This window comes from Anoplophora glabripennis, unplaced genomic scaffold (assembly GCF_000390285.2).
Source record: "Anoplophora glabripennis isolate ALB-LARVAE unplaced genomic scaffold, Agla_2.0 scaffold868, whole genome shotgun sequence".
Lineage (NCBI taxonomy): Eukaryota > Metazoa > Arthropoda > Insecta > Coleoptera > Cerambycidae > Anoplophora > Anoplophora glabripennis.
Window position 1 is genome coordinate 130913 of NW_019417849.1, and position 16147 is coordinate 147059.

Consider the following 16147-nt stretch of genomic DNA (forward strand, 5'->3'; position numbering starts at 1 on the left):
TAATTAATAATAAATTTGGAATTTTAAGCAACTTCCGCGCAAAAACTTTCGCCACGTCTACCGAAGCTTTAGCCACCTCGTATCGAAGGTATAAGACGTTTATTTGACAATAATTATTGTAAGATATCTATAGACAAAAAAGCAGCTTTGTAGATTGTAATTTAATCCCGGTATGAGTTATTATTCAGAGCGGCTTACAGTGAATCGGCGCAGCGACTGCGCTCGGGAGATCGTGCATTCCATTGCGTCTATCAAAGCTTTGCACCCTTAGATGATCGGTAGACTGTTTTTTTTGGTTCTCTTATAAACTAAAGTATTTGAGAAAAAAAATTCAGCCTTGTAGAAATAAGTCAAAAAAGTTAATTTTTCAACACCTTGCGTGGGTGGTAGACCCTTGATGGCCCCCCTTCCGACGCGGTAGACTATCACTATACTGTATTTTTAGGTATAATTGATCACTCTAAAAAGTTTCAGCCTTGTAGGTATAAGGCATTTAAGTATTATTTATTTACATGTTTAAAAAATTGTTACTAACGTTTGCCCCCACATTGGCGCGGTAGACTGCCGTTCCGTTTACTTACGATATCAAAACAACAAAATGAGAAAAAAATCAGCTTTGTAGGAATAATTACATCAATAATGTCGCTGCCTCCCGGGCTATTTGTTATCCTAGTTTTATGTCATTTAACTAAGTTTTCCTGAATCTGCAATAAATTCAGAACAAAAAATGTACTCTTGTTTCATAGCTCAAAAATGAACAGTTTTCGAGTAAATTGAGTCTAAAGTATCGACTGCATTAATTCGTAGAAAAATGTATGAAAATATTTTATTTGTTGTTATCTAGTAGGTACCTGTCATTATAAAAAACAAAGTTGTTTACAAACGTATATGTGAAAATTAATTGCATTACTGGAAGTTACTAGAAATTAAGTAGGTATTATGGAATTTTCCAACAACGAATATACCGATATGATATTTGTTTACGTTTTCTGTGATGTAAATTCATCGGCGGCATCACGTGAATATCTACGCATCTAACCACCAAATCGCTACACATAAAGAAATAACAAACTCATCAACCAATATGCATATAAAAAAAGTCAAATAAAAAACTAACCCGAACGAAAATTAAAGGCAGAAAACAAAAACTTATTTCTCTGACCCGCACAATATTCAAATTTTCACAAGTAGATACAAATTTTGTATGTACTTATGAAAATTTTCGAAACACTCAAGACACAGTCCGGTTGAACCGGGCACTTAGCACAATAGTACAGTGAATCTTTTCTAATACCATGTTGTGAACACAATCGAAGTTTTCTTCCACACTCAGCTATGTCACATTTAGATAGAAAGTGTTTGTTACCTTCACTTTTGCATCCTTCCTTTATTATTTCTTCGGGTAATAATGATTCAATAATTGGCGAAGATCCAGAACCGATTTTTTGAGTCCAGAAAACTTGTTATACAGCATAAAGGAATTATACAACATCATTTCTATTATACGAAATGCGACTTTCTTATATCATCTGATCCTATGAGATGAATAATATGCAACCATTTGATCTTGTAAATCAATCCTGGACATATTCTCATTGTATTCAGCGGTTGGTAGCGATTTCAGTTTTTTATTTCCACTTCTGGAAGTTGCTTCCTCTGAAGAGTTTTCGTGCTCTGTTGAAATATAAAGGAACTCTTTTTTATCTTTCCATTTTCCTACGCAAACTTGCCCACCATACCTTTGAATAGTATCCCCAGAACTCAACTTAGCTTTCCTTGGAATACTTATACAGTACGTCTGCCTTTGAATTAGCTGTTTAGCAAGACTTACTGAATTATAAAAATTGTTCTTATAAATACGATATCCTTGATCCAAATAGTTCTCTATCAGGTGAAGAACAACATTAGCAGCGTGCCCTTTGCCACCCATATCATTAGCTGCATCCGTGTATATCTGCGCCTTCATTACAGTACCAGTGCTTTCAGTGAGTGAATAAAATTTAATACCATACTTATGTTTTTTATTCTTTATGTATTGGCGAAACATAAGTCTTCCTCGCCACAACAGCATGGATTCATCTACAGCCAATGTTTTTTGTGGATTGTAAATAGTCAACATATTATTGAAGAAATCTACTATGGTACGTACCTACTTTATGTAACCTATCAGTAGATTCTGGCTCTCCTTCATGGTTGATGATATTGATCATATTCATATATTGATTTTTTTTTGTTTTTAATCTAGACGGGTAAAACGCTGAAACCGCTCAAGTTGTTCGGAAAATTTGTGCCGTATACGGTGATGATCTGATGAATGAATGAACAACCCGTTTTTGCGTTTTAAAGGTGACTTCAACCTTAAAGACATGTCGAATTTTATGAAGAGAAATTGAATCGACCCATTCATGAAAATCCAAGATAATCAATGAAATTAGCTCAGGAGATGGGATGTGATCACAAAACAGTAATAAATCACCTGCATTCGATGGGCAAAGTTCAAAGACTCGGCGCTTGGGTTTTGAATGAAAACAATAAGAATCAACGCTCCGCAATTGCCGCTGGTTTGATCTGTGGTCATCACCAACACGTATAATCTTAACGAACGTTTTCTTCATCGTATTGTCACTGGTGATGAAAAATGGTACCTGTACGTGAACTTAACACAGCGAAAAGAGTAGTTAAGATCCAAAAAACCAGCAACTCCGCGAACAAGACCAAAACTTCATTCTTGAAAGACAGTGTTAAGCGTCTGGTGGGACTGGAAAGTGATTTTTTATTACGAAATACCATGAATTCAGGATATTGTAGAACATCAAAAAATAACACGATATTTTGCTGCTACATCAAAAATGCTTTTAATTTTTTTAAATAAATTTGAACCATATCTTTTTCAAAAAATAAAGTATTATTTTTAAATTTGATACAGGTAAGTTTTTGAAAGTGCTTAAGACGTTAGTTGTCTGCAGCTACAATCTTTGGCAGTGACATTTTTGGGCATAACTTTTTTTGAAGGTATTATAATCTAAAATTTTATTTTATGTTAAAAAGTATTTTTGTTAAAATCAGTAACCATTTCTCAGTGTTGCTTTTTATCTACTACGCTTCTGTCAAATTGTCAAAAAGTCGTTTTGCATACAAGCTAACAGTTGTTTACTATTTTTTGTCTTAGTTGTTTTAATTAGTTATTTGGATGAATAGGCTGACATATTATTGACATTAGAGAGCATTTAGGAAGTACTGCTACTATAGTGTAAACCAAATTTAGATGAGCAGAAATCGAAAGACGCGCATAACAGACCGCACATCGTTTTCAGTCTGCAGATCCTCCACAATTCGCCTGCTCTGTGTAATAAACAAAGACGGAATGAACGTATTGAATTACATATGTTGTGCTGTACGTATGCAGAACCATCAAATGTAGATACTATATGATAATAAAATCTAACACTATTGAAACTATTTGAATTCTGATACTTACCTTCTCTGTTAAAATTGAATTGTGACAAATTGATTCCTAGACAGCAACCACAGTTTAGTTGCAAACAATTGCAGCCATTGCTTCTGAAAGTGAATCTGCGCATTTTTATTTTCAACCTTTGATTTCCATTATTTTTTGTTCCTGATTGCACCTTCATCGAACTATTTGTTATTAAATTCGCAATTGCTGTTATTCTGAAGGGACTTTTGGATACAGGATCATAATATGGTGTCATAAGAGTCATAATGTCTTTCACATCTGAAACAAAATAAATGTGTTAGGGACATAGTATATACGTTATTAGATATTTATTTTTAGTAAAGCTGAAAGAGCCGAAGTGTGATGTTAACATAAACATTGGTTATCAATGGATGTGTCTTTGCTGTCAGTCGGACTCTGCGATCTTATATTATGACTGATCTCATTTTTATAAAAGAACGTGGAGAGTGTGTGCCTGTGCTTTTAAATACAATGTTAATAAGGGCAAAGTATCTTGGCATGCTTATTAATTGTTAATTGATTAATTCAGTAGTATTTAAATGAATCATTTGTGAAAATGGGTAACAATGTCTTGCTGTTTTGTTGTGAGTTGTTATGAAGTGTCCGAAGATGCCCGGCCAGAACATACCCATGTGGGACATAGTTTTCAAGGTAATTCGACTCCAGAAATCGATTGGTGGTGGAATCGAATCTGACCAACCGTTCTGCAGGTAGGTCTACCGTACCCAGGTGAGAAGTGGGATTCAAGAGAAACAGGAAGTGGCAGACCATTTGGATCGCAGGAGACCGCCCGATCAGAGCAACCGTTTTGAAAAAGGGTCTACCAAACTTACAAATCTTAATGAAATTTGGTGAAATCAACCTTCGACAATTCTAAAAATCCAGTATCAACCGCTAGCTAACTCCTGACTCCTCTTTTAGCAGTAAATCGAGTGCGCAGAATCCAACGCTGACAGTTTTAGGCCGAACTATTCAAGTTTAGGAGATAGAAGTCGACGTTTTGAGACCGCAAAACAAGCAAATATTTTTGACTGAAGACTTCCGCAATCATCTCCTCCTCGTACAGATTCCGCACTCATACCGCTCCAAGGAGTTGGATCTGACACCGCAGACCAAACTGATCGTTCCGCCTCGAGAATTCCACCCCCTGCATCGCACCGGAACAAAATGACGTCAAGCGAAGAAGTTCGAATCCTGTCCGATCCCGAACCTACTGAAGAATCCAGAAGCTCAGAAAATTTTCGATCGGTTGAACAGGATCAGGAAGGAGCAGTTAAACATACAACTGGACGTATGGTAATGATGTTTATTAAGGAAGGTTGTGCACACCGTCGCCGCTTTTCTTTTCGGCTACTGTATGTGTACCACCAGTAAGTACCCAGACGCCTTCGACAGAAAGACTTAATCCACTTGGCGAACTAGATGAACAACACAACTCCGACTAGATCGTAGACCGCAAGAGATCCGTGCACATAAAGAACAACCGCTGCCAACTTTTAACCATTATTTGCTGGCGTTGTGGGAAAAGTGGACACTTTCGAAGCTAATGCCGAGCACAGCCGTGACTTTTCTGCTCCCGATGTGGATAGTCTGGAATTATGACAAGAGATTCCCCCAGGTCGAAAAAATAAAGAAGAACCCAAGGCTTATCAAATTCCGGATAGGTGGTAAATAATTTGATGAGAGCCTATGGTGTCTCAGAACTTTATCTTCCGATGTTGTTCTAGGAATTGACTTCCTCCGGAAGCACAATTTCCTGATAAATCCATCCCTTGCCACCGTTATCCTAGGCATTAAAGTTATTTCCTCAACACCAAGCTCCGATGTAGATCCATTGAATGGCCTTTTGTTAACCGTATCTTTAAAGGAGGAAGAGAAGCTAAAGTCCTTTTTGGAGACTGAGTTACCAAGCTTCAAGGATTTACATGGTACCATCAGCTTGATCCACATCTGCCTTTCGTAGTTCGAACCGATCAAAAGGTACTGCTCGCAAATTATCAACAAGGAGGTTGATGAAATGCTGCGCAATGGAATAATAAAACCGTCCGGCGGTGCATGGAGTTCACCCGTCGTCATAGTCCTCAAAAAGGCTATAAAACTCAGATTCTGCATCGATTTCCGAAAAGTTAACGAGATTACCGAAAAAGACGTCTACCCGTTTTCGTATGCAATACTGGATAAGCTCGGCAAGACCCTATATATCTTCATGGACTTAAATCATGGAGATATCAGTTACCGCTGAGAGCAAACCAATCACTGCTTTCACCACTCCCGGCCGAGGCCTGCTTCAATTTCGAGTCATGCCCATTTGGACTTCACTCAACACCCGCTACATTCCAGTGACAGTTCTGCAGGAAGTGGCTCAAATACCTAGGATATATCGTCACCGCTAAGGGCATACAAACCGATCCTGAAAAGGTAGAATCAATCAAGAATATCTCGAAACATCCGAGACGTCCGACATTTCCTAAGAATGGCTTCCTGGTATCGACGCTTTATATCGGAATTTTCCGAAATTGTGGCTGTCAACCCGATTACTCCAGAAAAATCACTGCTTCAAGTGGACCAGTGAGCAAGAAGAGACATTTAACAACTTGAAGAACTGCTTGACCGAAGTCCCGATTTTAACCTGACTTCGTGAAACTGTTTACATTTCAGACCGATGCCTCCGACTATGGACTGAGAGCAGCTTTGATCCAGAACATCGATGGATATGACCCAGTAATAGCGTATGCTAGCCGCACAGTGCCGCCTGCCAGAAAGAATTACTCACTGGATGGGACTGTTTAGCTATAGTGTGGGGAACAGAGATGAGATCGTATCTTGAAGGCTGTCACTTCGCCGTCCTGACCGACCATCAATCCCTGCGGCGGTACATTCCATCAAATGTCCTGCCAACCATCTAACCAGATGGAGCGTATTCCTGCAGCAATGCGACTCCAAACTACAGCAAATCAACCTTGAACCGAGTAGTCGTCGTCAATCAACAGAATGATTTTTTTTTTTTCTCTACCAGGTAACAGATGGTTTACGATGTTAACTCAAATGCCAGAAAGAGGATTAAACGAGTGCACATCAAAGATCTAAAACCGTATACCTCTTTTATTGTCGAGCAGCCACCGGCTACCCTGGCCACCATCCCGCTAGCCTGGGGAACCACCCCGAAGAGTCCTAATAGCCCTACGTCTAGACACGGCGCGGAAACGAAGATGGGCCTTAATTAGGCAAGTCCGAACCCACCTGGGGGCACAACACGTGACCAATACGGGAAGCTGAAAGCGGACCCGTCCCGCAAAACCAGCGACTATCCAGGCAATGACGAGTCCCAATAATGTATCGGAGACACACACTCAACCACTCGAGGCTCTCATCTCGACGCCTTGCGACTCCCTAGGCAATATTCCGCTATCACCCGATCACCGGACTTCAGGACCCTCCGCCGTTTGACCTCCCTTTCGCCCGCCTCTACAATTAGCGACAAATTGTCTGACCTACCACCAACCGGTAAAACGATGCAGATTACGTTGGAGATGTGGCAGTTCTGGCAGAATTGTACCCGAAAACGGCGCCAGGAATGATAAACCGAGAAACATTATTTTTCTTTTCAGGGTAGATTAGGGTGTAGCACCGAATACTGTATAGAATAATCATTTTATTTTTCTAGTGGAAATAACAAAGTTCTGAAACACCCCACATCTTTGTTTCTTTTTTTTTATTTAAATGAATTCATATTACCGCACCGCCATTTGCATTTTTCACTCCGACTCAATTAACAAATCACGGTGCGAGCGCGAAGTCGCTGACGCATTTGCCTGCCTAGCAAGTTCTCTGAATCTGAAGTCAATTAGCAGCCACCAACCAGCGAGAGTAGTCCGGTCCGTCATCAGCTCCAGCAGTGGCAAGGTCACCGTTGGAAGTAAGCAAAATTTTGTGAATACTGCACAGTCGCCACCGTCGCCTTAGAAGCTTAGCAGTGGAGGCGTATTAGAAGTTTAATATTCAGTTATCCATAACGAACAGTAGAGTCCGTCACCAGCCCCCGCAGTAGAAACGTCACCGTTGGAAGTAAGTAAGATTGTATTAAGTCCAGCTTGTGAAGACTGCGCAGCTGCCACCGTCTTGGTCAAGCTTAGTTTGAAAATTCAATTTATTTCCACCCGTCGATCGCAACGAGTAGTCCAGTCCGCCAACACCAGGAAGGTCCCAATTGGTAAAATATTACAAGTTCAGATTGCGAAAACTGCACAGTCACCACCGTTCGCCGTAGAAGCTTGGAAATTAGACTGGAGTTGGAAATTGAATTCCTCTCCATCCGTTGAAGCGAAGAGTCCAGTCCGCCAACACCAGGAGAATCACCGAAGTAATCCAATTCTCTCTAAATCCTGGACATACTGCGTCCTGACTGTAGCTGCCTGAGTAGTGGTGTTTCTGTACTTTAATCAGAAACTGGCGCCCGAGATAACCGCCGCGCCGCCGCTTAGGCGTCATAGTGACAGATACACTTCGCCGCCGACGAACGAAGTGACAACGTCCCACTATTTCAATATTTGCTCTTTTTACTAAATTTCTTTTTAAAAAACTATATTCTATTATTTTTTATTCTATATTAAAGATATTAAACTAATTTTATTTCCACATTAGGATTGTTCCATCGGGTTTCGTATGGAATTCAAATAAAACAAAATTATGTATAAAATGTATGGTTTTCTAAAAGTTTGATCTCTGTATATAATTTTGTTCTATTAATATTTATTAATTCTACATGAAAAGAGGCTGCCTGATTACAGTCTCTAAATTTAATGGGAAAGCTAAATATATATATAGATATTTCTTTGAATGGTTACACTATTTAATAATTTTATCAGGTTTATGTCTTTGTATTAATTATATTGAGACATATAATTTTTAGTTTTTATTTTATTTATTACAAGTTATTTACTGGGTATTGCTGGAGTAATTCAATGCTAATCGGAGTATGTAACCAATAGAGTAGTTTCCTGTAATATATGAGGTTAGATAACTATGACATACCTAAATTTTTGGTAGGTATAGAAGAACATTGTTTGACTTAATGTGATGAGATGTTTTAGAAAAAAAAAAATATTTTTAATTAACTGCCTTTAAAATAGAATAAAAATATGCTGTGCATTAGAACGAAATTATTAATTTGTTACTGAACGTCTCTATCTTAATTTTTATTCCTTAGCGTCTGCTGGTCACAATCGTTGTGATCATATTATTATAAAGAGACGTGGGATTTATACCTTTTTTAGGAGATGACTTCTAGACCTATGAAGCGAAAAATTATGATAAACTGTGGGTAGGATTTTGCGAGACAAGAAATTAAACTAGGGAGTGCGCACCCTAGGATTTTAAAAAGTTCGTATACAGGGTGATTTCACTTTATATACAGAAACTGCAGGAATAGATTAGTTGCCAAAAATAAGTAGAGTACTTTATACACTTTTTTTCTGGGGGACGTGGTATTCAAGATACAGGGTGTTCAAGTTTCCAAAAAAATAATATTTTCTGTCATACCTTCATAATGCGCTGAACGATTTGAATGAAATTTACTACAGTATTTACGTATTCACTTAATTAGACCTTTTATTGAGTGTAATATGAACTTCGTGGCATTAACCAGTGGCGTGCTACTAAAGGTGCCGCTCCGTTTTCCCTAGAAAAAAATACGACACTGGTGGTTTTTTATAGAAATAATGTTAAATTCAGATATTTTTACGTTAAATAAATGAAAACTACTTTTTGGTGTTTTTTATTAGTAGCAGCTGTTTAGAAAATAATTTAGTTATTTACCGACCATAATGCGCGTTGGTGCACATACTCATATTTGTTTACAATCATCTGCAAAAGTTGATCCTTTTGTCTGCATTATCAATTAGGAAGCTTTATGATGATCTCGTTTTAGTATTATAACTAGCTTTGTTTATTTATTCCTGAAGATGCAGTCCATCTTGGACTTATGAACACGAGACGAATTGTGTCAAAGAATGGAGGAAAATTGTAATCCCTCAGGGAAAATAATGCCGTGATAAGTTCCTCTATAAATAGCCTGATTAGAAGATGTCAAAAGTGTATCGATGCGGAAGGATTTCTTTTTGAATAATTGTTCTAGGACTCGTTACTTAATTACTTACCCGACCTATTTGCTAATGTTATTTATTATTTAGTTTGATATTTTTTCCAGAAATAAAATTATTTCTACAAAAAACCGCCAGTGACATATTCTTTTCTTGGGAAAAGTTGGCGGACGCTTTAGTAGCACGTCACTGGTTAAAAGTTTTCATTAAATAAACGGATTAATTTATAAAGAAAATTCAATAAAACGTAAAAACAATCCCAAATATTTCCCAAACATTATTTTTTTCATAATCGACCGACACATACAAGACGTTTTTTCAATTTTTTACAAAATTAAATTTTGTTTGTAATTATATCTTTTTAAATCTTAATTTGATACCAAAATCGCATTTTTCAAAATTCATAACTAATAAAAATGAAAATTTTCAAAAAATAAAAAAAACAGTTGATTATGAAAAAAATATATTTTGTAAATATACATGCAATTCTTTTCTAAATCATGGGATGAACACCCCCTGTTTTAATTTTTTATTTCGCAAAATTTATTTGAAATTTTTTCGCCACAAATGTTCTCTTTGCGGGATTAGAAATCATTGGCACTGCAGTGGATCGAAATACAAAGAGTTTATTAAAAATCTAAGTTGTCATAACCGAACAAATTGTTGCAAAGAACAAAATAAAAAGAAAAGTAGACATACATGACCTCCTATTTGCAGACTTAATGAATGATAAGAAATTTGGGACACCAAAGTAGAACGCATATAAAATAATACTTATCTGAAGATTAAAATAATGCAAAATATGAGTAGAAACGCAGTTACATAAAAAAATCATATTTACACTCACATTAAACAAATAATTAGGAAATTAAAAAAAAAACCGAAAATAGTGCTAACATTATTATCACGTTTCTTGAATAAATGTAAATATTTCCTTACCAGTTTTATATTGTCCAGATGATTTAACCGTTATACACAAAATTGAATAAATTAAACAAAATTTTAAAACCGCAACACGCATTGTATGTATATCGTTACAAGTCTGTGCACAAGTATAAACGATATGTCAATAACCCTCGAACTTCCTTCGCTGGTTACTAAGCAGGTGGATTCATTTGGAAGTGACCTACCTTAACAGAATAATTCATTTCCGAGTGGAAATAACAGTATACGACAAAGTTTCTTAAAAGTCATAATTAAATAATTCTAATAATGTAGAAAATTTTAATGGATTCCGTTAATAGTCGGAACTTGAATCTTCCGTGTAGAAGATTACCTCCCGACTATTAGATACAACATCTCGGCAACATAGAGCAAGTTTTTTTTGAAAATTAAGATTCCTTCTTAAAAATATTTTACTTATTGTTTTTATTTAATTGGATATTTCTGCTACACTGAGAAAATAAATTTAAATAAATAACCCCTTGCGTCGCCAATAGGATTAGTTGAAGCCTGACTTAGAAATATCTCACAATAATTTATATTTATTTTAGTAGATGTAAAGTATTTTATGCAATGTGAGAAGCCGTTAACCTTTTAATCGTAATTTGTATTTCAGTTTAAAACAAAAAAAACAAATATTTTTTTAAGTACTTTGTATGATGATAAATGATATTGTCAAGTAACAATAAGTGCACATGTCTACTTTGACACATAATGTCAGATTTTTCCTCCGTTTCTATGTCAGCAAGAATCTACAAACACCGACACTTTTCTTCCCATCAAATCATAAAGAGGTTTAAACGCTATTAAAATGAGCAGCGCAATTCGTACCAGGAGTTCGAGTGTGATCTTTTGGTTAGACACTCAGGGGGCAGTCCCCAAGCAACCCTGTTTGGAATTTTTTTTTATAAAATGACATCTTTACTGAATTAATTTGAACAACCGTTCTGAGTTAAATCAACCTTCATCAAGGCATAATATTAACTGCCCTTCCGCTTTAAGTCAGTGTTCATCAAGCCAAGCCGTACCATTAAATGAACTGACCGGATCTGCCATGGAGACTACAAGGAGCCCGAACTCCATGTAAACAAAAATAAGAGGGCGCTAGTGTCCCATATGTATCGTTAAATTATTTTTGAAACTTTTTATTTACCATTATAAAAACAAATTGTAATAATTATTGACTTGACTTCTAGTTTTTAGGTTAGTATACTCCCCGATATATCTACTAAACTCATTATAAAATAAAATTGGTTATTTGCTTACTTCACTCGTATTTATTATGCTACATTCACTTGGGACGCGTAGCAAAAATTTTGTTTCTAACACGTGCACAAAGTGCCTTCTGCGCAGGCAAAAACTTATCCGAACTTCGCTTCGCGTTGCATTGATTGCGGAAATGTAACACTTTGCGTACTTGTTAGGAAAATAACTACATATATCTGCCTTCCGTAGAGATATAATATCATCTAAACTTGACTGGCGGAAACCACATCTCGGTTTTCTTTATAGCTATTATATTTATTACCGTTTTGTGTCGAATAACTTTTTTATTTGCGAATTTTTTTATAAAATGGTTTTTACTCAGCTTTTAGTAGCTTTTACTAGTAGCGTACGCAATATTTTTTAAACGCAGCGCCCTAATTTGAAATAATTTATTATTTTTTCATTTCTTTTTGTTATTTAACTTATTTCTCCATATAAAAATTATGCTAATGTGTGTGACATGTCGATGAAAAAATGTATTGCTCACTCAATTGAATCGTACAATTTTTGATATTTTTTCCTTAAAAAAATATTTATACATATAGGTACATTTTGTATAATACATTATCTGAAGGAAAATTTTACGCAGGTTTCAAAGATCGAAAAATATTTAGAATGTTACAAAGAATATTAATTTCACTTATAAGTAATTGAAAATCGAAACATAAAAAAATCTTGCTGAAAAATCTCACAAATAAAAAAAGTTAGTTGATGTTACAGAAAAGCAGTCAAAACTTTGTGTCTTTTAAACGAATCAAGATACTGATATATGGTTTTCGTCATTTAATTTTTTTCAAAATATCAAGCCCGCGATATCTTACTGTTTTTATATCTTTTCGAGAAAAAGAATAAACCACCCAAAATCGCCGATCATGAAGTTTTTTTAGGGTTGCCACATACGGTCAGAATTGATAGTGGTTCCGTGTGGCATAATGTCCACAATCAACAGTCCTTCTGAATCAAAAAACACAGTAGCCATTACATTTCCTGCTGCAGGCCCAGTTTTGGATTTCCCACCCATCTGACGCAAACCTTTTTCAACTTCAACTGTCTCAAGTCTCAATATTCTGCACACATTCGCTTCTCCTACCCATTTGGATTGACAGTTCTTTCACTATTATGTGTTTGTCAACCAAAATCACTTAGTCAGGAGTCAGTTCTCTACTGCTGCTCAGGAAGTTCGCAGTATTGGCGTGTCGACTTGTCCACATTCACCAGATTGTCCAATAACTAACTGTACTGCGAGCAACAGCGTCATCCTGATACACCTTCAAACACTTGTGAATGTGTCACTGTCTCGTTCTCACAACACAAGAACTCTACAACAACACGTTGCTTCAGACCATTGACCTAGCAGTAGTTTATAAGGTCTATGTTTCAGACGAACATTGAAGTAACAGCTATCTTGACGAGTGCTACGACAGCGCGACTTGCGGAATCAGGTTGAATTAAATTTGAATAAAAGCAGGAATAATGTTTCTAAGACCTCCGTGAATAGCAAAGATGTAAAACAAAGTTGGATTTAACAAAAATGTGTATTCTTTTAGAGTGACCCTCGTATTAGATATGTTACAAAACAGGATGAAATTTTGGAGTTCTTAGCGACAGTGCCTCACAGTATATTTGTCACCGTTTGACAGATTTGTATACCTATTTAGTGACTCTTTGTTATTTATTGAGAAAATTATTATCCTAAGTTTTTATCTATTTACATGAAACATCTTTAGATATATTTTCCATGATATTTTTAGTTCTATTAAACAAATAAAACCTAAAATGACCATGGGACCTGATCTCATACCTGCTTTTTTGATCATGCTACGGTTTTCTCAGAACCTCTTCTCATTATATTTAATCTAATATTATCCACAAATACATTTCCTGATTGTTGGAAAATATCTCTACCGGTGTGAAGGCAGCAGCCAAAGTTAGCAGCTAATTTTCCCGAACTTAGCCGAACTCGCCACGAAGTCAAAGAAGTAAGAACAGTAGGGAACGACTAAATTATGCGCGTCAAAAGTAGTGTGATTTCTGATAAATCACTAAAACATGAGAAGTTCGATTACAAATTTGAAAATTATGTATAATTATATCACGATTATTAAATGAATATTAAATTTCTTTTACTATAATTAATTTACATAAAACCAAATTAAAGAGTTTTCTCTAAAAATTTAAAGCATGTGATATTTAAATAATACTAATGATTTTTAGATTTCTAGTCGCTACTAGAATAATTAGGGTGGTTACTAACCCTTCAAAAGTATCTTCAAACATTTTGTTTCATACGGCCTCCTTAAAATTTTGCAAATATATCTACGTTAATATGAATTAGTAATTTTTGGGATGTCCGGCTCGCTAACGAAATTTATTGAAGTATTTTTAAGATCTCTGCGATAGTCGTTCATTGAATATATTTTTGTTAGACTTTAATTTTTTGTTATACACTGAAAATAGTAAAGGACATACGACCCCCAATTATATGTATCTGTTTGCATAATATGTTTATCAACCACAATATTGAAATTATTGGAAACTGTTTTTACCTTATGCTTATTATAGTAAGTATAAAGATTTCAAATTTATCTCTGTACCTTTTGGTTTTGTTATAATTGGAATCCATCGGGTCAATGAAATGAAATTCTTTTTCTTTCAAATATAGCATAACCAGGCAATAATGGTTTCCGCCAATCAACAAGGGCATGACGGTATGGTTTTTTTTTAAATCGAATATTTCCATTAAAGCACTGTCGTATTCGCAGTTATTAAATATAGATGAGGCTATATATTCAGGTACAACTTGAAATAATTTATTTGAGTCGATTAGTGCTAAGCATATTTCAACTACAAAATTTGTTAGCCACGCATCACCTGTTAGGGATACATAATCGGCAATGACGATTTCGTGAAAATATAAATTAATATCGGAGTAGATTCCTACTGTATATCCTCTGTTAGGTATTTCTCTATAGTAAAATATGTCATCCACTAAGTGATTGTCTAATAATTTAATATCTTGTGAGGTGGTCCATTTGGACTGTATTTCGTTATTCTAAAGTATTCTAAAGGCTAATTTCATCTACGCCCAAAAAAATTGGTCAGCGAACGAGACATCAAAAAATCATTAGAATACATTAAATTTGATCTCCTAAAATTTGAAGAGAATCGTATGACTCCGAGTCGAGATATTAGAATAAGTGTTTCTAAGTGTTAATGTCAACTACCCCCAAGAAAATTTGTCAGCGAACCAGACATCAAAAAATCATAAGAATGCAGTAAATTTGATCTCTTCCTGAAATTTGAAGCGAATCGTATGACTGAGTCGAGATATTAGAATAAGTGTCTCTAAGGTTTAGCGCCAACTACCCTCCAAAAAATTTATCAGCGAACGAGACATCAAAAAATGATAAGAATACATTAAATTTGATCGTCTGAAATTTGAAGCGAATCGTATGACTGTGAGTAGAGATATTAGAATAAGTGTTTCTGAGGGTTAATGTCGACTACCCCCCAAAAAATTTGTCAGCGAATGAAACATCAAAAATTCATAAGAATACATTAAATTTGACCTCCTCCTAAAATTTGAAGCGAATCGTATGACTGTGAGTCGAAATATTAGAATAAGTGTTTCTAAGGGTTAATATCAACTACCCCCAAAAAAATTTGTCAGCGAACCAAACATCAAAAAATCATAAGAATACAGTAAATTTGATCTCTTCCTGAAATTTGAAACGAATCGTATGATGTGAGTCGAGATATTAGAATAAGTGTCTCTAAGGTTTAACGTCAACTACCCTCCAAATAATTTGTCAGCGAACGAGACATCAAAAAATCATAAGAATACATTAAATTTGATCTCTTCCTGAAATTTGAAGCGAATCGTATGACTGTGAGTAGAGATATTAGAATAAGTGTTTCTATGGGCAAATGTCAACTACCCCCAAAAAAATTTGTCAGCGAACGAGACATCAAAAAATCATTAGAGTACATTAAATTTGATCTGAAATTTTCTCATTTCTCTTGTTATATATTTGTGTGTTTTTGTGGTTTTTAGCTGGATTGTGTTTTCTCTTTTTATTATTATAGTCTGCTATCATTATCCTGTAATTAAGCACTGGCCTGTTGGATATAGTAAATAAATAAATAAATAAATATGATATTTATTTTAAATTAGCACCCTGTATCTCCGAGCCTAAGAATTTCCTGACCCATATTGATGGGTACTTTATTTCTTATTTTGAGTTCTTTCACCAAGTAAAGTCTGGTGTGCGTAATTTGGGACGTCAAAACGTATCAGATATTCGTTTTTTTTTTGTTATTTTGTACTTTAAATCAGTCAGATGCATATAAGATAGGCCTGAAA

The 16147-nt window shown here is 35.5% G+C and overlaps 1 protein-coding gene across 1 annotated transcript in view; it reads right to left on the bottom strand.

Moving 5' to 3' along the window:
• Positions 1-11912, bottom strand: part of LOC108911590 — a 22192-nt gene extending 10280 nt beyond the window's left edge. Inside the window, exons 1-2 of the mRNA XM_018716566.1 lie at positions 11785-11912; positions 3479-3736 (exon numbers count right to left, since the gene is read on the bottom strand). Coding sequence (XP_018572082.1) covers positions 3479-3722 — 244 coding nt within the window. The 5' untranslated portion in view covers positions 3723-3736; positions 11785-11912. The remainder of the gene's footprint in view (positions 1-3478; positions 3737-11784) is intronic.
• Between the last annotated feature and the right edge of the window lie 4235 nt (positions 11913-16147).